The following is a 23,328-nucleotide window of genomic DNA, read 5'->3' as shown; positions in this document are numbered from 1 at the left end:
TATGCTTTTAAATTTAGAAAATTAAAGTGTTACAATAAGTGTTCATGAATAAACTACCTTATGAAGGAGGTCCTCACACGGGGTCTCTGGAATCTCCCAGATCATAGACGGCTGCGCTGACTACTGAGATAAAACTTTACTCATCGCCTCATTGCAGCATGTAACTTTGTGGAAAGGAGAAGGAGAACAACAGGGTATGGAGAGTCCCTTGTGAGTACTTCGTGTGTGTCAGTAGCTCAGCTTTATCTCTGGGGAACACCCCCAACCCTGAGAGTGATGTGAATGTGAACTAGAAAATGTGCGTCATGCAGCAGATGGATGTGACTCCCCTCATTGAGACCTGCTGATAGACGTAACAGCAGAGCAGTGGACAGAGACTGAGATAGCGATGTAACCGACCTGCACGCTGTTATTTGACTTGGGTTTTATTTTTCTTCCTGAAAACAAATAATTTTTAAAATATTTGTTTGAAACAAATATTCATTAAAAAAAACCCTACTATTTGTGCTTTGCCGAATAATGTATTTGTGTTTGGGCACACTACCCACTATATACGGGTAAAACTGTTTCTGTGAACTGTAAACAGGATACAAACAGTACAAAGAAGTGAGGAGTGCTGGAAAAAATATTAAATGGTTAAAAAAAAGTGACATGTTACTGATATACATATAGTAGGTGGTTATGTACAGTATATACAGCCTGTTCAGATATACAGCAGTAAGTGAAATGTAATGCATGTGTATGTGGATAACATGCAATTTGTTCTGTATATATTTTGAACACTAGAGATCCAAGTTCTTTCCATTAGAAAATATGAATATAGGAGAAACTCACAATAAGTCAGTTAACAGCCTGCAGTTTGAGCTGAATATAGTCTATTGTAACGGGGAATAAGTAAAATTGGGAATTATGCAGTTTTCAGTAAATATACTTGTACTGTGTAGTGACAGTACTTGTGTGGGTGTCTGTGGAGCTGCTGTGGTTTGGACAGACTGTAGTTCATCTCTGTCTGTCAGAATGAATGAGGGGCCGGACCGCCGGATGTAGGACCTGCCACCTTCAGATGAGCTCCGAGGAAATGTGGGGCTTTAACCGACCAAACAATAGCTGCTCCTGCAAATCGCATTACCTCAAGGTCATGTTATTTTCTTTGCGTTTCAGGACACTGACGAACTAAGAGGGGCTCCGTGACAGGGTTGTTTTTCCCCCCAACCTCATCAGGCCAGAAAGCAGCAGAGAGAATCATTTGCAGGTAAGTGCTACTGACACTGTCCGCTAACGTTAGCCAAGCTAACTAGCATAGCACAACGTTACCAAGGTGATTATTTGCAGATAATATGTGTATGTGAGAAGTAGCACTAATTGGTAGGTGAGCAAACCAAATAGCCGACCTCCCACTCATCCTTAAATGTTATTATTAACCTAACTACTCTGAATTTTGCTAACTTAGCATGCTAACGTGTGCCGTTAGCAGCCCCAATCCTGTCCTCCTTGTGCTGGCTTGGTTGAGTTAAACGTCAGGTTCACGCTTGTGTCAGCTAGCTTCAACTCATTTGTCTTATCTTATATCAACAGTAGGGCGCCTCGGTTCATTTTCTTTTCTCAAGTGTAGATGTAGAATAATGTATGCTTGCAACTTTTGAGTTCACCGGGCAGCTAGCTAACATCCCCGGCCACATGTGCGTCAAAAGACAGTTGGTTATAGATGTTTTACGCTAGCCTTGCCGCACTGGTGCAAATAGTCCACTTGTGCAGTTTTATTTAGAGGCCATGGAGCTGCAGGACTCAGCCGGGTGGACACTGAAGTGGCATACAGTGTGGCATGACAGCGTAGATAGCCAAGTATCACCGGGTTCAATTAAAACGCGCTGCAGTTGGCTCCGACTTGACCTGCGTATAACGATGTCGTGCCACACAGACAGCGATAAGGTTACTGGAGTTCATTGAGGTCTGCAGCTCTGTAACCCAGTGCTAACTTTAAGCTTGAGACCATAATTTCATCCACGGAGACTGCCACTACGTGACAGGCAAGTAGAGTTACCGTGATGATTCCTGGCAGCTTTTGCAAGCATTGTTTTGTGATAAGCGGTGTTTTTGACATTTACTAGCGATTATAACAATGCTGTGACTTCATGCTTTGTGCTGTGCTCTCGTAACACTGCCCACGTAGTTAGACTAATACAGCCTTGCATGGCTATACCACTGATACAGCATTTAGCTTTAAGGACAGAGCAGTAATGAGTGTTAAATGGAAATATGTATATTGGCTCATTGGTATCTTCTCTTTGTTTGGTGTGTCTGCTACATGCAACAGACATTGAGGGGAAGAAGTGTACTGCTTTAGTACTGGGCAATACCTGTCATTAATGATTATAGTTATAAATTATTAGTTAATATGTAAGGTTTGTGTGTATCATTGTCTGTTAGCTTACAAATGACAAATAGCCAGTTATCGAAATTGCATTTTTTTCTTAACGTGTTGAGAGAATTGTCTCGTTTTTTTCCAGCCCTGGTGGTAATCCTATTTTCATCCGGCGGACCACAGGGAGTCCTAATGGCCCATTCTCTGTTAATTAGATAAAACGTGTAGCAAGCTCTAATTATGTCTATGAAGTACAGTAAATAGAAAAAACCACTGAAAACACAGTCTGGTAAGAAATCTGTCTGGCAAACAAGAGGTTATCAACTCTTTTATTTACTTTATATCTACCCAATTCACTGACATAGTTTCTTTTAAGGATAGGCAAAGTCAATCTAATTTTTATAATGCCTTTGCAGTCCACAGTGCTAAAAGGTCCGAGGGACACTTTTGGACTCTCAAATCTAGGTCTGTTTGCACACTGTAACCTATTGAACTCCTTTATCAGCTATTCAAGTCAAAGTATTGCCCTATAGGACTTTGAGACATGCATATGTAGATAAGTCTTTATCTGAGCAGTGTCATCTTGGACTGTAATCCCATGCTTTTGTCGCAATATAGGGTTTTATTAACCTCTTGCTTATTTTTATGACACTCTGGTGAACCGCAAAGTTACTCAGAGTGTTCTTACTCAAGCAAACAAGCAATTTTAATCCATTAACAACTCCTCCTCCTCCTTCTCCTGCCATTATTCACATTATTTTGCTGACTGTGGTAAAGTGGACCTTATGTATCCTTGAGTCCTATCAGTCATCACTTCTTGTTATGGCTACACCCGGTTTTGAAAGGGTGTGTAACTGTCTCTGAGTGATGCAAGACCATTTTACGTTAGCTAGCCCTTATGTGTGTGCAATGAGTATTCTTTTCAAGATTTCCTCATTATCAAATCATGTTGTTAAAATTTAAATTTGAAACAACTTTGCAACTGCAGTTTTGATCTCTGAAGAATAGCTTTGTGTCAGACAGATAGGCTATCAACAGGCGTGCTTATAGACTCGATATCATGTTTACATGTATGAGCGGAATAAACTACACTTACACTCAAGTAATGCATCACCCAAAAGGCAAAGATCTTTTTGTATGTTTTTAATACTTTTGGTTAACAGTAGATGGCTACAATGACAGTACATGTTAGTTGGATCAGTTGTTTGCTGATTTTTTTTTTTTTTTTTTCAGGGGATTTCATAATTTTGCCATGAAATTGTTCAAAAAGACATCAAGTTTTGGTTTGTCTTATAAACTGTAAAATCTGAAATATTGCCAAAACTTTAATTATACCTGGGCAGGTGCATGTTCAATGTCTCCTGTCTTCATCCTCCCTGACAGTTTTGTCTCCCTGGTCTACTGTATATGTGTGTGCCTGTAATCAAAATAATTGAATGCAGTGTTGATTTACCTGCCTTGAACATGCATGTTTCAAATATGCCAACTGAAAATGAACTGTAGAGGTATCAAAATGACAAAAAAAACTCCAATCCATATATGAATGATTTTTAATTTAGTTTTTGTTATGGCATTCATTGAAAACGATTGTTAAAGTAACCAGTCAGAGTCACTTTTGGCTGTAGTGGTAGTAAGTGGTGTTTTAAATATCTTGTATGGCCTAAGAAAGCACGGTGTGACTGAGTGTTTGGCATTGCACAATAAAACATGTACTGTGGTCCTACGTGCAGGATCGAGAGCTCTTCATGCTTTGAAACATGAATGACCTTCATTGTCCTGCCATCACAATGTATTTTAATCTCCATTTATATTTGGCTTTAAGACCCAATGGCAAGGCCTCAGGACTGTACTTTAACCTTTGACCTATTTGCTTCAGTAAACACTTGACAGTTTATTTCTGCCTCTTCCTGCTTCCCTGTCTGAACCACATTTGACTTTAGCTCTGTGGAAGACGCGAAAGGCTTTTGTTGGCTTGCCCACCAGCCCTGTTGCCATCTTTGTGTGGCTGAGCCAGCACAGTCTGTTGTAAATAATTTTCAGTACCCGAGGTGCTGCTAAGACTCGAGGCACTGTTAAGAGCACAGAGAGAGCTAGGGTGAAGGGAGGATGGACATATCTGATTTCAAGGCTTTGGGTTATTTACACTTGACCAGATAGAAACAAAGCACAACTTGGCAACACACATGAAGAGGTTGTTTAATGCAGGGTGATAGTAACAGTTGGCCAATGGCAAGGTGAGGCAAGAATTTCTACATAACGATTGGTTCCTTTAGTGTAACAGATGCCGTTCTGCTAACTCCACCCTGGTTCGAGGAGAGCCCAGCCTTCTTCTTTGTTAATGGTAATGAAATGTGACATATCCAGGGTGCCCATAGCCTGCTAATCAGGACTAATCTGATCCAATGGATTAGTGGATGGGAATGCATGTAAGACGCTGCTTATGGTACATGTGTGCCTCCCTCCTTTCAGAAGTGAGACATCTTCCCGTCTTCTTAGTATTCATTACTAAACTCTACTGAGAGTCCACAGTGGCCATTAGACGTTTTTGGTGTTTGTTTTTGTGCTTTCTCTCTTTGGAGATCCATCCGTTTTGGTCATTTTTCTGGTGACAGGAAATTCTTTGGTCTGCACTTGCGCTGATTAGGCAGTTCCTCCTACAGGAGTTGTTCTTGATGTCATCATCATAATCTCTCTCTTACCTTCTGCGGGATTATCATGTCTATGAAGCAGGCATACCTGTGACTATCCACTGCTCTCTGCAGGCCCTCTCTTTATGTTTTTATTCTGGCTTTGAATTGGTGAAACACCGAGAGCCAAAATGCTGAACCAGAGCGCTGTGATGATCTTCACTGGGATTTGTGGGGCGTTGGTGGTCATGGCAATGGCCTACTACGTCTACTGGTAAGTTAAAGCTGGGATAGGTGGTTTGGCCTGTGGCCATAGCAGGGTTGAATGGATCCTACCAGATTTATCAGAACTTGTTAAAGAGATATAAGTCAGTATAGCACTTCTCAACCATTCACAGTGGTAAGTGGAACGTAGACCTGTAAGCCAAATAAGGTGTCGGTTTTGCACAGAAACTTGCCCACCAACAGTTGTACCTTCGAGATACAGATGTATTTATTATTGGAGCCCGATCAGTCAGCCGATATTAGCAGCAGATGTTGGCCTTTCGTAGATATATCTGTATCGCTGTATAAGTTGTCTGATATGCGCCGATATATATTTTTTTATTTTTTAAGTAATATAGGCAGCATTTGATGTATATTTGATCCTTTTTCTTAATTCAAATTTAATATATATATACATATGTTTGTAATTATTCATAATTATTAAATTCCCAGTGAAGTTTAGTGTTTCAGTGCACTATATAATAAGGTTTATTGTTAAACTGTAAAATATCATGCCTCCATTACATATCTTTGTCACAAGTGTCACATTAGAGGGATCATTGCAAAAAACGTGTGTTTATGTGTATATATAAGATTATTGGCAGAATTTTTTTACTCCCTAATGTCAGCATTGGCCCCAAAAATCCAGTAATCGGTCGGGCCCTATTTATTATATGATAAAATGAAACCCCTTGGCAACACACAGGTGATCCCCATTCCACTAATTATGTGACTTCTAAAATCACTTGGCTGCGATAGTGATGATTTTAGGTTCATACTATTAAAAGGGGTTGAATACTTGTGTCCACAACAGGCGAGGGTGGGTCGCAAGAAACAGAAATTAGCATAGCACCCAGTGAAGTGTAGACGTTTGCAAACCAAATTAAGGCAAAAGTGCTTTACCTGCCAAGATGTGGTTTAAGTTTTCAAGTATTAAGCTTGTGGCTTTTCATTTTTAACAAGTCAACAGTCTTTTCTCATATCGGAGCCTCTCAGCAAGTAATGGTTATTTGTTGGCAGAGAAGCTGTATTCAGGTGATGCAGAGCAGAAGCAGCTGTCCGGCCTTAAGCAGCTTTAACCCAGTCAGTGGCTCTAATCTGTCTTCCAGGTTGAGAGGGGTCACAGGTGGGCCCATGCTCCCTGGGTCTGTTCAGTCAAACCCAATATTTGTTTTTCTAGACTTGTTTTGTGACAAACAAAGTGTATTTTCCTCTTGTACCTTTTAATATGAGCCTTTTGTAACCTCAACACAAGTAAATGTGTTGATGGTCTTTACAAGAGAACACCTGAAATTTGGTAAAACCACCACACAGCAGGAAAAGGTTGATTTGTCGGCGGGTGATGATGTGATTGAAGTCGGTTCAATATTGCTGAGATTCTGATCGGGTCTTGAGAGGGGGTCAAGTGTGAACATCTTGACCAAAATGGGTTTTAATGCCAACACTTAATACTGAACTAATAACCCAAATCGCTGAAATGGAACACTTATCCAATCAATTAACGCTGGGCTGAGCAACACAGATTTAGTTCTATTTATCTATTATTGTCCTCGGATATAGAGAAAGATTTACTTTGGCATGGTCATTTGGATGTTGGTATATGTTGTTACAGTGGGCAACTTTTATTGTGTAGAAAAAGGTGAAAGTTGAATAAATACCTTTTTTTCTTATAGCACTCCCATCTAACACAACCATAGTACAGATGTACAGCTGATGTTATCAGCTGATATTCGTTATCGGAGATAAGTCAGTATCGCCACCTACAGCAACTGATAAGTAAAAAGAAAACTGTGTCACAGGCTTGTGCCAATTGGTGATCGGATTGTATTTTGACAGTTTACGGGATGATAGACGATTGCCTTTTCCTAGCTAATATTTTATAAAAAATAAGCTCTGTAATCTGCGTCCTACTATGCATTTAGAGATGTTTCTGGTGGAGGAGCGTGTCCGCCCGCTGAGCCCCGTTAATCAGCACCAGCATGAGTCTGCCGACTCTTTTCCATCTGCCACACCGCATCTCCGTTCTCTATGTGCCTGCTCACCAAAACTTTGCTCTGTGCTCCATAAGAGTAGTTAATGTGCCGGATATGATTTGGATTGTGATATTAAAGATCAGATAATAATATGGAACATGATGCTGTGATATTGTCGCACCAAGCACAGACACACAGGCTCGTGCTGTGACGCAACTCCTCCCCACCCCCTCTTACTTCTACTGCCCCTGGCAATTAGATTGCTGATCGGCAATCTTCAGTAACCTCAGTTGGGTGATATGAAAATAGAAGTCATCGCCCTATCCTACTGTGGTACAGAAATATTAAAGATTTTGAGATAATTAGAAACAGTGTCGCCCATAAATATTCCACCAGAGAGTGCTGACAGGTTTAATTTTTCAGCTATCATAATAAGTGCATACACTAGTAACCATTTGATAACCAGATTTAAGTGATCCTTATAATATGTTTATTTTATGTATATTTATGTATCATCAGTCCAAAAATACAGTATTGTCAGGCTCTCGGATCTTAGTATGATTAGGATGCATGTGGGGTTCAGCTGCCGTGTAAAGGGAAGTTAAACTTTAACATTCTTACCTCTTACCCCTCACACAGTTAGCTCAGGATTCATTCACAATACTTTCTTTAGCACTTGCAGAACCTTTTCAGTTTCACCAGTTGCTTAGATTTGTGTAGTTTTTCTTATATACTGTATGTTGGTGCAAAATGCGAACAATAGACTTTAATTAATGTAAAAAATCACATTGTTATACAAACAGATCTTTATCTCCATTAAAGTAAAAATAAATAATAAAAGATAAATATTATAATGGACTTCTGAAGATGAGGAAAGAAATGTATGAACTTGGTTGGACTAACATATTTTCCAACGACCTTGGCTGGCCACTTAACACCAATTCTGTAAGCAAATGTGTTGAGTGCTCCTACATAGTTGTATTTCACAAAGCAAAGTTATAATAAGAGGCACCATGAATGCACATAAAGTTATTAGTAAAACACACTGTTAATCAAGGCCTCCATTTCAATTTCAGTGAAAATGTGTGGGGTCCTCTTAGAGTTTGTATGACTTCATGAGTGTACAAAGACAGGAGTAGAAAAGAGGGAGTGTCAGGAGGAAGATAAGAACAAAGGTCATGACAAGTTTGGAAATCCATCTGCCTGAGCCTGTGACACACAATCACAGCTTGTTGCCACAGCACATGTTGGCATGAAACTTCTCCATTGTCTGCTTGTGGCCAAACAACATAAACCGAATTATCGCGACGTCGCCCCAACAACCGCAGTCACCTCCAGGTAGACAACTGGCGGTTGATTTGAATTGTGGAGATATGTGACATCGGCAAACTTGTTTATTTCTGTTGTCATTTTCAGCCGTAACTGTAACATTTAAAGATATATAGTTAAACACGGTGGTCCGACCTATCTGACGTTTCTGCTGTGCTTATTTATGTACTCTGGAGAGGATTTTTGCGTTGTCTTTCTTTGTGAAACTGGACTGAACTGATTTGGGGTTGTGGGGAAAACAAAATGGACTCTTTACTGAGTGGTTTGAACTCTGAGACCATGGGAGGAGTTACACTCACACACACACACACACACACACACTGAAAAACCCGAACACTTCTCCACTCTTTCTCGTTACCTGGCGACCCCCCCGTACACAACAAGACTTAACCATTTTCTCTTTAGTTGAGAGTATATCTCAGTTGTTCCATTTCATGTCGCCCCTGTTTGCTCCGCGCCGTACGTGATGCAGGGGTTTTCTACCTGGAAGGAATTGTAAACAAACATTGTGATTGGTTCTATAGACTGAAGAAAGTTTTTGCTGTAGCAAGTGTCAAGTCTGCTGTCCTGAATTGAAACCAGGGGCTGATTGGAAAGGAAAAACAAAAAAATAAGTCACAAAGTTTAGCACAAAAACACTCATCAAAGCACCAAGTACCAAATGAATTTCACATATTGAACAAATGCAAACAAAAATACCAATCAACAGAATTAAACAGTATAACAGCTAGCTTGTGCTGTCACACACGATGAATCAAAACCAATCAAACACGAGAGTGAAACCGTAGCCTACAGTATAAAATCACACATGTAACATTTATGTAAATTTCTGATATGTGCATTGCTGGATAATCCTTCCGCTATAATACACAGTAGGCATTAAAATATTGATGAGTAACTTTTTAAACTTTAACATAGCATGCATGTTTTATGGCCTTTAATGACTAACATTTACCAGTAGGAAACAAAAAAACACGAATAAGCCTGTTAGAAGTTGTGAATGGTTTCAGCGACTGTACACCGGACTCAGATGAGTTTTAATTTGTCTTGATTAACCAGTGGTCCAGAGGTAAATGTGTAACACTTTACTGTACTACTTTACTGGAGTCAATTTACTGATAAGCAGTGTTATTATTGACAAATTCAGATTACAAATAATATCAGGTTGAGTAACTTTTAGGAGCCGATTGAGAAATGTCCTCACTACAAATCCTTCTTTTCGACAACCTTTAACACATTTACCTACTTTTACCACATGTACTCAGTATTTTACATGCACTCCCTGTCGACATTGCAACCCTTCCAAAACCTGTTACAGTAGCCACAAGTGAAATGTGAAATAGTGTAACTTAAGCTCCCGCAGTCGCTCTCCCTCATTCAGATCAAAGGTCATATCTGCATTGAATGCAGAGGCCGCTCTCAATGGTTGGACTTATAATCAGAACCATCAGGCGAGACATGACACATGCTCACGTGACAGTATTTCAACACTCCTGTGTGTCCTAACTCCAGAGATCTAGAAACATTTCTGTTCATTGGGCCAAGAGACTGAGCTGAAGTACTGTGGATGTGCATGTAAGATTTCATTTCCTTCACACCGAGGCCACTTTGTTATTCTGTGTATTGTGGTTGCAGTGTTTGAGAGGGGCTGATTACTCAGGATAAGACTTTAGTGGTGTGGTTTACCCACAACGGAGCAGCTTTGTGTCAACTATTTGTTTTTATGTAATTAAAGGTTGTTAGGATTGGTTTGCCCGTACCAGAGATTGTACTTCTAGGAATATGATACAGATTTGAATTGGAAAAATGGCTGTAAATATATTCTGATTGCTTGAAAAGAACTGCTTTATCATTTGTCAGGATAGATGAAGCACCTCAGGTTACTGTGTTTTTGACCGTGATCAGATTACACTCACTTTCATCCACATGGGTTATTCGACAACCACCAGGAGGGCGTCAACTGGGTATCTGCTCTTAGTCTGCACATTTAGGGGGTTTTTGTTGTTTTGTTTTGTTTTACTCAGCAGTTGTACTTGTCAAAATGAATTATGTGACACAGTCCTATTTGAAGAAACAAGAAACGTACGGTATGTGAACAAGACATTGTCTGCTGCTGAAGACTGTTATGTCATTTTGACACGCAGGCACACAATGTTTCTGTCTCTGTCTTGTTTTCTAGCATGCAGGCTGTGTCCCATACATTGTTTCTCAAAATGCAAGTAGCAGATGGTCTCTTTGGCCATTTCGCCTGCACAGTTGTAGCGGTGAATGCAGAAGAGATATGTAGGTGTATGTATGTTGATGCCACTAGGGCTGCACAGTTCATTGTTTAATAACTGAAGCAAACACAGTTTTGGTTTCCACAATTATTTGAACTCGAGAGCAGTGCTGATGCATCGCTTTTAAAGTGTTTGTTGTGTTGAATGAAAATTCACAGTTAGCAATCGCAGACTGGTTCCTTATTTTCTTAATTTATTTAATATTTTTTTTGTTTAAGAAGACACCAGTTTCATGAACAAAGACTTGGTTTAATCTCATGTACGTTAAGAGCAAATTCTAATTGAAACTTTGAGGAAGACATTGAAATTAAATCAATTTTGATACATTAGAAATGATCCTGTAAAACTGCCTTGTTCCCAAAAAAACGGATGAGTAATCATGACGTTCAGATACTGTCTATACTCTGATGACAGTTGATGTTGTCACTTCCTGCAGGAACACTAAGAAAAAAAAAGAGATTAAGTTTATAATCAAAAGGAAAGCAGTCGACTGTGTCTACAGATCGCCACACAGATCCGCGAAAGAGCAAGTCCTTGCGGGTCAGATTAGAAGTGACCCAGAACATCTTTAAACTGGCTTGACCTACACTTTAATGGGCTTTGGTGCAGATGTGGGAACAGTCCATTAGAGGCAGGGCGGCCCGTGGTCCTTCTGATGGGCACCGGCTGATAGTAAAAGTCAAGTGTAGTTAACTGTCAGGTATTTGAACAGCATTAAGGAGCAGTGGAGCCTATCCCAGCATGTTTTGCACAAATATGGAAACACCCTGGACAAGTGTCAGTCCCAGTAGTCATATCCTCACCAAGGGGCATTTAAAGGACCATTAAAGGCCACACTGGCAACAGGGGTGTCATAGTGGGCGGCATCACCAGTGGCATGAAATGCAAGAGGGCTACAGCCGCAACTTTTTTTTTTTTTTTTAATGATAATTTAATCATTCGAGTATTTTCTCTGGTTAATTTAGTAAATAGTGAAAAATGTCCATCATAATTATCAAGAATCCAAGATGACGCCTTTTAAATTGATTTAAACAGTAAAAGATCTAAAGTTACTCAGTTTACAATAATATCAAACAGAGAAAAGGAGCAAATATTCACAGTTGTGAAGCTGGAACAAGAAAATGTTTGGTCACTTAACAATAAACAAATGATCTGGATCATAGCTGATACTGATCACTTCAAACATGCACAGATGGGTCCTGATATCGACCATGTGGACTACGACATCCATGTGAACGATTCAGTAAAAAAAATATAAGTGAAATTAATTTGTCTGAGCCTTGTGTTTTATTCTTGTCAGCACTGTGGAGTGTACACCCTGAAACTAAACTATGCTTCACTTTTTTGTACTCTGCATTTTAAAATATTAAATATATCTGACTGAAAGAATCTTTTCCAGTGAAATTTTTGGTTCTGTGTAAAATATAAAACTTTGAGTGGAGAGTCATTAATTATAGCCATTGCAACAAGCCCACAGGGGTGCTAAACACAGAGCCGCTGTGCCTGTGAGGTCAAAATCAGGACAGGCATAAAAAAAAAAAAAAAAAAGCAAACACAATTCAACCTGTTTGATGAAACATGCACAGTGCATTTATAAAAGTCTACTGTAATGACACTGCGCTGTAGCCTTTTATGTTTCATGTCACCTCTGCCACTGCTTCCTCTTTTTAAACTCTTGTCTTTTTCAGGTCTGTAGTACTGGCTGAAGGACCGTGTAAACGCGGCTTGTAAAAGGATCCCACCGTGGTAAGAAACCGTGTCGTCTTTTTGAATTTCTGAAATCATATTTGCAGACTGTAACAGACACACATTTACGTGTCTACACTGTTCCATCAGTCTCATGTATGTCACCCGGCCCTCTTGTTATTTTTGTCTTCCACCTCATGCTCGTTTGATCCCTTTCCACATTTTGCATTCGCACCGCTTCATCTGTTCCTGCTCTCTCTTTCAGGTTGGTCGTAGTGTATAGAGAGGAGCCTACTCAGCTCTCCAGGCTCCTCGGCCATGGCTCTGCTGGGCTACCTGAAGAGCCTGTTCATCCTGCAATTGCTGATGGGCTTTGTGTTCGTGGTGAGCGGCCTCATCATAAACTTCATCCAGCTCCTCACATGCATCCTCTGGCCGATCAACAAGCAGCTCTACCGCAGAATCAACTGCCGGCTCTCTTATTCCCTCTGGAGTCGTGAGTAGAAGATATTTTTTTCTTTATTGCACATACCAAGTAGAATATTTCAAAATAAGTGAACAAGAAAAGGCAACAAGTAGTGTGTCATCACACTTGGCCTGGGCAACTAACACATTCAGCAGATACAGAGCAAGATTAGCATGACGTCAAAGCTTCAAGTTAGCTGCAGTTTGCTGATCACACTCTGTCGGTTAAGTGATGCATACCATGTTACACGTTATCATTTGATAAATTGCTTATATAAAAATAATTTGACAAAAACACACTTTCAGCCACATCTAATGGCTAAGTGGATATGTGAGCTGTGTGCTAAGGAAATTGATTCATGCAGCTTTTTGGCCAGCCTTCCCATCATCCTAAATCTAATAATTTAATCTTTAAAACATGTCCCCCCCGGACCCAAAAACTCTTACACATCTGACGCATTGATGTGACTGTTTCTGTCTAATGTTTTCTTGGCCAGCTACCAAACACTGGGCATCACTGTAGGCTTGTCACCAGTTGTTACATCAGCAAATATAAAAGCTTTGGTAGAGTGATTATACCATGAATTACTGTTAGATTAATTAGCAAAACTGAGAAACAAACCTGTATATAGATGAAAATGCAGTTCTTTCTTTAAGATATTGTAAGTGATGAAGTGTTGTCAGTTCCTTCCTAATGCACGTGATGCACTTTTGTCTCCGGGCAGAGCTGGTGATGCTGCTGGAGTGGTGGTCAAGCACAGACTGCACCCTATACACCGACCAAGCTACGGTGGACAAGTTTGGCAAAGAGCATGTCATCGTCATCCTCAACCACAATTTCGAGATTGACTTCCTCTGTGGCTGGACCATGTGTGAAAGATATGGCGTCTTAGGGGTCAGTTAATTATCAAAATATAATTCAATATGCTGAAACCCACCTCTGTATGTCAATTAATGCTCGTCGACATCAGATCTCGGTCTTATGAGCTTCATCGTTAACACCGCACACCTCTTGTCCCCCTCTAGAGTTCAAAGGTGCTAGCCAAACATGAGCTACTGAAGGTTCCTCTGATTGGCTGGACCTGGTACTTCTTAGAGATAGTCTTCTGCAAAAGAAAGTGGGAGGAGGACCGAAATACTGTCTTCAAAGGATTGAACAGGCTCAAAGACTATCCTGAATATATGTGGGTAGGTACACGCCAGAAATACTGTGCTTGTCTGTCCTCTGGCATGTGTGTGTGTGTCAGTGTAAAGGCTTAGCTGTTTGACTAGATTTTCATACTCCTACCTAACCAGCTTTGTAAATGCTGTCTAAAATATTTTTAGTTAACCTTAGGCAAGTTGTGCAATCGAGATTGTGAAATATCTGGAAACAGACATGTGGTGACCTGAGTAGTGTAGCTATGACTGTTTTACATTTGGGATTCTAAAGGCACAATGTGGATGGCTTATTTAAAGGACTATTCCTGTTTTTATAGTTTCAGCCATCACTTTTACTAGTCACGAAAACATTTTACCCCTAGCCCCTTTTACACAGCCTGTTCAAAGTGGGAATGCTGCGCCTTTATTCCGCCACGCTGTTCTGTATAAAAGGTACGAACATGGATTGGGGGGGCAGAGTTGCTCCGCCAATAAGCCAGCTACGGAGGTAGTCACAGAGCCCGATGTCTGTGTAAAAGAGACAGCAGGCACCGCGGGACAGGACACGTCACACGTCTGAATCCTGAATGCTGCCATGCTATATAAAAGCACACATGGAGGCGGCATTATGCCGGCTTTGTTTGGTTCAGTGTAAATAAGCAAAGGCGGCTTAACCACGGATCTTCTTTACGGCTATAATGTGGGATCTCTGTATAAAAGAGCCTTACGTAAATTGCTGAGATCTCAAAACACGTACCAGACAAGAAACAAGGAGTCGGACAATCAGACCACTTTATTTGGAGGTAAAACCAAAAGTGAATGTACCTGTTATGCCTATATAAATTACTCATTGCACAGGAAAACTGTGTGTAAGCACAACTCTAGCAAGCAGTGTAGGTCAAAGGTCAACCAGAACATCTGTCTGTAAGCTGTGATGGATGTTTACAATGAGGGTAAAGATTTTACTGTTGGCCTTTGTTTTTTCTTATATCGTGTTCCAAGATCTCTGCAGTTAACTTGGTGAATACAGCGTTGTTATTATTAGAAATTATTATTTGACCCAGTTTCTTTTATGTCGATTTATCTTGGCAGTGAAATACAAATCAAGTTCTCAGAGAGCACCAGCTGTATTTAAAATCTCACAACAGGAGGGTATGTGTTTATTTTGTTCTGTGGAAACTCGTGAACTGAACTTAAATCTCTCCACGGTGCGTAAACAGTCTGAGGAGGTTTTCACTGTGCTTTGAGATGCAAAACACCTTCTTCTGTTTTAAATAAATAAGTGGTTTACATTCATAGCATCCAATCTTACCTGGTGACAGCAGGTCTCACTGTAATAGACACCTTTTGTGTATTTCTCCCAACAAATCATGGCAGCAGGTCCGACTGTTTATCGTAGACCTTTACTGAAGGTGTAAAGCACTTAGTGTCGCAAATCTCCACAGTGACTCAACCGGGTTTGCCTGCTGAGATTAGGCTGATCAGAAGTTTATCTAATTACCCCTTAACTTAGGGTCAGGCCACCGCTAATGACCAAGGTTTTTATGGGTTAAGATGAACAAACTAAACACTCCTCGGTAGAGATGTCATCCACTCGCCTACTTTAAAACCACTGAGATAAAAGTTATTTCTTTTTGTTACATTGAGGTGAACTTGATCTGTAATTCAACCGAGCAGAAGTAGGGTAGTGGTTAGGACAAGAGAAAGGAGGTCACCTCAAGTATATGGGATTCTTTTTTTTTTTTTTTTTTGTATTGGTTGTGTGCATATGTGTATTAATACAGCTCTTCTCCCTTCACAGTTCCTGCTGTACTGCGAGGGCACCCGCTTTACAGAGACGAAGCACCAGATCAGTATGCAGGTTGCAGAGAGCAAAGGCCTGCCCAAGCTCAAGTATCACCTACTCCCCCGAACCAAAGGATTCACCACCACACTGCAGTGTCTAAAGGGCACAGGTGCTGTATACATACATACATGCATACATGCACACACACACACAAAGTTTATCATGCTCAAAACAAACATAACTTTTGCTCTAAATCGTCATTCCTCTTTACAGTGTCTGCAGTTTACGATGTGACTCTCAACTTCAAAGACAACCAAACCCCCACTCTCCTGGGCATCGTCAACGGCAAGCAATACAAAGCTGACCTGAGCGTAAGGTGAGTGCCACTGACACCAGCTATTGTCAGTTATTATAACGCGATGCATTACACTGCCAGGTGTATCGAGTTTCATTAAGTGGAAACCGATGAATGTATTTCAAATCTGTGGGCCTCGTGCTAATTGCATTTTTGTCCCATGACAATGAAAGAGATAGTGAGAGCGCTCTAAATGCTGGCTAGTTTCCCAGCATGTTCATGGTTTCAGAACAATAACGCTGGTGGCCAGGGTGCTCCTATTGGGTGAAGAGCTGGCCAGGAGACAGGCTGGGATGACTCCCGCTCAAAATGGCTGGGGAAAAAGATGTCTTTTGTCTGTTACAGCACAGTTGAACAAAACAAAAACAGTATTTTACTCAAATAAAACATGGTTAAAAATAATGCGGAATATTTAGCAGTTTTATAGTAACATGACTCATTATACTGGAGTCAGTGTAATCTACCAGTAGGCTAAAACCACAGCACTAAAATAGATGATTTATAGAGCAGAGTGGAATTTTAGGTGATGCGGTCCCCTCTGGTGGACAGAAACTGCTACAGGAGGCCACATGTGATAAAAAAAATATTAACATGAAACATCTGCTGTTGCACACTCGCCTTTAACCTGCCGACAACGCAAAGATCAATTTGTGTTCACTCAAATAAGACACAGAGCCTTAGAGATGATGATGAATTGCCTCAGGTTGTAGTGTGTATCAGTAGTGTGTGTTTTTTATTTATTGTATATTTATTTATCAGTAGTTGTTTTGGGTTTATGTGTCATATATTCAGCTTGCTGTGCTGAATATGCTACGTCCTTCAAAGGCAGTGACACACAGTATGATTGATGGGCCAATTGCAGTTTTGATTTGGGCATCACGACTGATCAAGACAAGTATTTATGACTGAGTGGGTTCCAGTCTGGGTCAGTTAGTTTTGACAAATGGCAGATAAAATCATACAGTGTTTGGATGATTGACAAGAGAGAGAAAAAAAATGACAAGCAAATTGTAAAATATTGTGGTGTGCAGTGAGTTATTTTATAATGCAGGTTTGAGTGCAGAGCCACTGCTCACCTGAAGGTCACCTGACTCATATGAAGTTCACTTGCCTTGAGCGCTCTGTAGAGATTACAGTCCTTGTTACTCACTTCTATCCACATACATGTACATTTAGGTTCTTTTCTATCTTTTTTCTGTATCTATATTTGTTTTTTTTTCTAGTGTTTTTGATGGCTGTTTTTTATGGAGCAGCCTTTGTTCTTGAATTTGTGGTCTCACTGAATTCCAGATGTTGTTACCGACAGCCTGTTATCCAGCGGGTTGTCCTGGTGTATTTACTTAGAGGTTGTTCAATATTTGCAAATGTCTGGCTTTCAAGACTATCTTTCAATAATCTTAAATCCTGTGCCCAGTTTATGTCTGTGTGACTGTGCACCTTTCTGTGTTTAAAAACAATAACAAATCAATTCCTTCCTCCTTATAATTTTATTTTTTTTTTTTCCCCACCCAGGCGGTTCCCTGTGGAGGAAATACCAGATGATGAGCAAGAGTGTGCGGCCTGGCTGCACAAGCTCTACCAGGACAAGGTAAAACTGGGCACAAGTGATGAAAATGTAAACAGGATCCACCACAGAAATTCATAAAAACATGAGATTGTCACTCTACACAAACAGCTTGTATGCAAGATGTTTTTACTAAAGACCAAAACAATTATTTTATAAAGACACAAATTACAAAATGTTGCCTTACATTTAACTCCTGTGTAGAAAGTATCCACATATGTTTTTGACCATATTGGATCCTTTATAGTATGTAAGTGCAAATTTTCTTAATGAGCCCAAATGCATCTCTGAATATTGGTGTCAGTTGATATCAATATCAATAAAGTACAAAACAACTTTTCTTCATGTCCTGCTCAGGATGCCTTACAGGAAATCTACAACAAGGACGGCAAATTCCCCGGGCCCACAATAATCCCACCTCGTCGGCCGTGGACGCTGCTCAACTTCATGTTTTGGGCCACCCTGCTGCTTTCTCCCCTTATCAAATTTGCTTGTGGAGTGGCCGTCAGTGGCTCCCCCCTCCTCATCATTGGCTTTACCATCTTCCTCATCATAGGTAGGTAAACCTCGGCCCACCCGCCGGCTCTCAAAAATGAAATCTTCCTTCTGTTGAGAATTGGCCAGAAGACAGTTGGAAAAATGAGAAATGAAATCAAAGCTCATGCAGTGTTACTTATTTAACATTCAAATAGCCGCCCTCATTCACTCCACTCTTTCTTTTCTCTTTTGTTCTCTCTGCAGCCTCCATAGCTATCCGTCGCCTCATAGGGGTCACCGAGGTAAAGAAAACAGGCTCCAGTTACGGCAACCAGGAGGCCAAGAAACAAAACTAAAGTGTGTCACCCCTCCGTGTACGGCCGTCTCTGTTCGGTCGCCTGCGGCGTCTCACCCCTACCCAACTCCATTCTCCTCCTGTTGAGTCAGTTGGTAGGCGGGGAGGAGACCCAGCTGTGAAAACATAATAGAGACCAGAGTTAGAAATACTAATGGCACTAGAGTGAGAGAGAGAGAGAGAGAGAGAGAGAGAGCATGGAAGGTCTGGGGTTCAAGCTCTCTGGTGTAACACAGAACACAAGGAGGGGGAGATGCAGTACTGTACTGTATTCCCCCGCATCTTTCTTAATCCAGCTAGCGACCCGCTGTCCCCGTTAAATCTTGGTAACACCCAAGGTTAAGCTCCTAACCCATCTGAGGTCACATGGACAGCCAGTCAACTTGTCCTTTACAGCAAACTAGCCCATTTCCTGCTTTGCACTACCGACCTCCACTTCCTGTCACAGTCATCAGCCAACCAGGGAGTGGTGACCCGCTCACTGTTTTTGATTACAGAACACAAGCTGATCTGTATCTGATCTTTTTTTTTTAATCTTAACCTCCATCCAGGGGCAGTGTGTTTCTGCAGCTGACATCTCCTTCCCCCTTTTTTTTTTTTTTTTTCACTAAGTGGGACTTGTAATGGGAACCGGTGCCTTGAGGCCCAGCCTGGTTTCCTTCATCTTAAAGGATCAGTTCATTTAAATCACAAAAAAAACGACCACTTAACGTCTAGGTTGTTAGCCATGCAGATAGTTAGTTTTTATTTACCTAGCGTCTGTATCACTAAACCGCAACCCCATTATAATGGATCTGAATATAATTTTGTTCATGGTGCTCAAATCAGTGTAAAATAACATTTTAAAAACTCAACAGAAGCTTGTTTTTCCAGAAACAATCAGTGGAACATCAATAGTTTTATCAAAAAATTGTGAAAGGTGTCCGTGTGAACACTAGTGGATTGTCCAAGTAGTCCCCAGATTATTTCTGGAAAGATACAATTAAGTTGAGTTTTTAAAACTTATTTTTTAACTAATTTGAGCACTACCAATGAAATTTCACTCACCTTCATGGTAGTGAGGTAAGAGGCGGATATGTAAAAGTAAATCTCACACTGTCTCCATGGCTAGATCACACAAAGTTAGAAAAACATGTTATTTTAGTGAACTGACCTTTTAACATCCCGGTTTGGAGAGGCTGGTGTCTGTTAAACTACAATAAGGGCGCTGAATGTGAAAACTGTCCTTATTAAAGGACACCTGCCATCTGTTACAGGTCTCATTTGTAGCCTGCAGCACCAACACCTACGGATTCATTCTGACACATTTCAGTTGATTTTTTCCTGTGTGTATTCCTATTTCCACTCGCTTTCACACAAATAGGAATTTGCATGTGTAGTATGATTCATTTTTAGGACATAAACGGACCATCTCCCACCCCCCACCCCCCCCACTCCCCAAAAGCAACCAGCAATCCCAGTCCAAATATTAAAGCAGTTCAACCCACCACACCCTCGGACGCCAGTCGTGACAGTTGAAGTGCAGCGCAGCCTGTTATGATTGATGTGACTGTTCTGCTGCTGCCATTAAACGGCAGCAGACCCAGATACCCAAAAAAGGTCACCAACTGTCTTCATGTAGCCTCACAGCTGTTAGCATATGATTTTGCTGTACAGATATAGACTGTAGTAGTGATGTTTTAACCTTTGCCTTAAATCAAGCTTGCTCAGGCAAGGGATTGCTTATCCGCCACCCCTTTAAAACGGCACCCGCCTCTTTACCTCTGTTATGTTTGAATATTCATCCTCTTCTTCAAGTTTCAGCCGTGCATGTTCATTTGGTTTGATCACCAAAGTGAATCATGAAAACTATTTTTAACCTTTAAAGTGGTAAACTAGGAAGCGGTTGGTTCGTTAACTGTGAACATTGTCATTAGTTAAAAGCAGCTGTTTTCACACCACATGCTGAGCAGCTGTGTTTGCTGTTACTGCTGTATGTCGGCACAGCAGCAGCAGAAACTAGCCACTGTCGGTGCACTCGCAGTTTCATACATTTCACTGTTTTAGAATCGGGTCGTCCCAGAGTTGGTTGTTTTTTTTTTTGTTTTGTTTTTTTTAACTCAAATTAAAACGTTGGCTGCTGCAGTACATGAGTGGGTTTCTTCCAACATGACGAGCTACATTTCCTGGTCTAAATTGCAAACAATGGTAGCAAGACATGGAGGGGATATTTTGTGTCCTGCCCCCCCTCCCCCTCCTTCCCCCATTCCCGTGCCACATGTAGTATTAATCATCAATTTTTGTTTTGTTGGTTCAATTTTTGGGATCATCACTCCTCAACAGTGATATATTGTGTACTTCCTCCTTCTGTAGCGTTATTTCTACCCAGACAAATCTCATGCAAGCCTTAATAGACAGTGCTGCTTAATTTTTGTGTGAAAACGTAGAAGCTAACTGAGCCCCTGTGGTAGTGAAGAAGTGAAAATTGAAAAAATGTCCTCCAGTATGGAAAGCAAGCTCCTGGGATTAGTCGTTCGGGCAGCTTGTTCTACAATTTTAACACGAAGAATTAAAGAAAGATGAAAATGAATAAATTCTGCTCTTGTGTTTAGAGTTGAAAGAGCTCTGTTTGTAACCAGTTTTTTACAAGAAGATCCTTTGAGTTGCGTTACCTCAAATATTTGTGAAAAGCTTTAGCTTGCTCTGTTTTTCCTTTTAATCCCAACATACTGCATCAGATAATGCAGTCCAGCTCATCCTGTCATTCAGTAAAAAGAAAAAATATTTGAAAGCAGAAAGGATGCTGAGACATTGGAAAAACCTTTTTACACTGGATGTTTTTATTCAGTAAAGAAATATAACTTGTGGTTGTTTTTTTTTCTGAGATCTTGAATGGAAACAAATAACAAAATCGACACGACTACATGACTTTTTTTAAATCTCGAAGATAAATCAGTTAGTTGCACCTCTTGCGCCAGCTTTTGTTTTCTAGGGCTATTTTTATGTTTTCTTCAATTACAACACTTAAGAATATTAAAGAATTTAATCACAAATCAACTCTTACTCTTTTGACTTATTTGGATTTGTGTGACTTTCTCTGTGCAGACAGCGGTTCAGATAAAACCAGGGGCAGAGATAGCTGAACCCACACACAAAAAAAGTGTTTTTCCCCCATCTTTTCTCCCTCCATCAGCTCAGCCATTTTCACAGAGGCACACTGACACCCATCTTCCCTCATTAATCATGACACATCCACCAATCTTCCATTGAGATAGAGTATAAAGTCACATACGTGTGACAGTATGTAGAGACTGTGTTAAATGAAAATATGTACATAAAATAAATGAAAAGAATGTCATTTACTTTTAGAAATTGTAGAGATGTACTTAGCTGTTCTTTTGCAATAGACCCTTTGAATGACCTAAACCAATTTCCCATCAGATGTCCTCAGGACATTTTGGATACGTAGTCACACAGTAAGTGTGGCTAAGATGTTGAGACTGTATAAACATGTACATAATGTAAATTCTGAGTATGAAAGTCACTTTTAGAAATGGCAAAGACGCTCCTCTGTTCTTTTGCAATAGCTCTTTTGAATGACAGGCCATGCAATCAGGCTACAACCAAATATATCACTGACACCAACAACCGATGGAAAAGCTACAGCGGAAGATTTAAACTTTTATGGCCTCCTGGGTGCAGATGACTAAGTTATCATAAAAGTTACTCTCAACACTATCTCACCTTTCAGGGTTGGAGCTGTAAATACTTTCGGTGATGCCTACCTTGTAATTAAAGCCACTAACAGAAGGCTGTAGTCACAGATGATGCTTACAAAGCATTTTTCAAACTTTGTAATTAATCATGGTTTCTTACTGTAGCTGATTACTTTTTGCATGATGTGCATTATTGCACAGTCACTGAATCGAGTTAATTCTGACTCAGGGACTCTTTTACAGGCAATGCGACAGCTGTGGCATTAACTCTGAATTTGAATCTGAATAAAAAGGCTTTCTGAGGAAGCTTAAAGAGTGTGATTCTTGCTTTTGTTAACGCTACACTTAATGTTCAAATATCTTGACTTGTATTCTTTAAAGCCCCTGAAAACATGGTTTCAAATCTTTAAGTTATTCAATATATTAAATATTTGACTAAATAAGCAACAATCAAAGTGTGGGATAAAAAAAACAAAAACAAAACATAACCAGACATGTCTTGAAACATATAAAGATTCTCTGTTTTGAATAATTTGTGCCTGATACGGGTTCTCCACAAAAAAGTTCAGTTAACTTGTTCAAAAATCCAAAATCTGCAAATATTCTACAAATTAAAATGCTGGATGCAAGATGTCTCCTACTTAAAGCTACAGTATGCAAGTAAGTTTTATTTTTTTTGTTAGAATATGCTCCAAAGTAGCTTGTAGCTTTAAAGATCCCTTCCAGACATGTTTAAGACAAATAAAAATATTCTGCTTTGAATAATAATTTGTTTTTTCCACAAAAAAAGTTCAGTAACATTGTTAGAAATTCTAAAAAATAACATCTGCTCCTTCTCTCTCATCAAAGATCCAGAATCTATGAATATGCAAATATTTTTCATTTCAGAAGTTTTCCTGCTGGACACAAGATGTCTCCTTCTTCACTGTAAAGTCCAGTCTCAGTGTTTGTGCACTGGAGGCTCCAGGTTT

General features: G+C 40.1%; 1 protein-coding gene across 4 annotated transcripts; it reads left to right on the top strand.

Annotated features, from left to right (window-relative positions):
• The first annotated feature begins 975 nt into the window (after window positions 1-975).
• Window positions 976-22,670, top strand: agpat3 (1-acylglycerol-3-phosphate O-acyltransferase 3). 4 transcript variants are annotated; one of them, XM_044365516.1, is made up of 11 exons: window positions 976-1,080; window positions 1,162-1,252; window positions 12,523-12,580; window positions 12,786-13,016; window positions 13,711-13,880; window positions 14,012-14,173; window positions 15,927-16,080; window positions 16,185-16,287; window positions 17,779-17,854; window positions 18,188-18,386; window positions 18,572-22,670. In XM_044365516.1, exons 4-11 carry the CDS (start codon window positions 12,839-12,841, stop codon window positions 18,661-18,663), a joined length of 1,134 nt encoding a protein of 377 aa, XP_044221451.1. In that variant the 5' UTR covers window positions 976-1,080; window positions 1,162-1,252; window positions 12,523-12,580; window positions 12,786-12,838; the 3' UTR covers window positions 18,664-22,670. The 4 variants fall into 4 exon arrangements, with proteins under 4 accessions (XP_044221451.1, XP_044221450.1, XP_044221452.1 ...); XM_044365515.1 differs by having other exon boundaries at window positions 1,027-1,252; XM_044365517.1 differs by lacking the exons at window positions 976-1,080; window positions 1,162-1,252 and adding an exon at window positions 1,975-2,027.
• Window positions 22,671-23,328: the final 658 nt, after the last annotated feature.

The sequence above is a fragment of the Thunnus albacares genome, chromosome 11, assembly GCF_914725855.1.
Source record: "Thunnus albacares chromosome 11, fThuAlb1.1, whole genome shotgun sequence".
NCBI classification, from domain to species: domain Eukaryota; kingdom Metazoa; phylum Chordata; class Actinopteri; order Scombriformes; family Scombridae; genus Thunnus; species Thunnus albacares.
The sequence above is the reverse complement of the archived record's forward strand: the minus strand, read 5'-3'. Positions and strand labels throughout refer to the sequence as shown.

Excerpts from the sequence above, each read along its gene's own strand:
- agpat3 (XM_044365516.1), top strand. The coding sequence starts at position 12,839 with ATGGCTCTGCTGGGCTACCTGAAGAGCCTGTTCATCCTGCAATTGCTG. Across the intron at positions 14,174-15,926 it reads ACTATCCTGAATATATGTGG|TTCCTGCTGTACTGCGAGGG; the intron begins GTAGGTACACGC and ends CTCCCTTCACAG. Across the intron at positions 18,387-18,571 it reads TACCATCTTCCTCATCATAG|CCTCCATAGCTATCCGTCGC; the intron begins GTAGGTAAACCT and ends TTCTCTCTGCAG.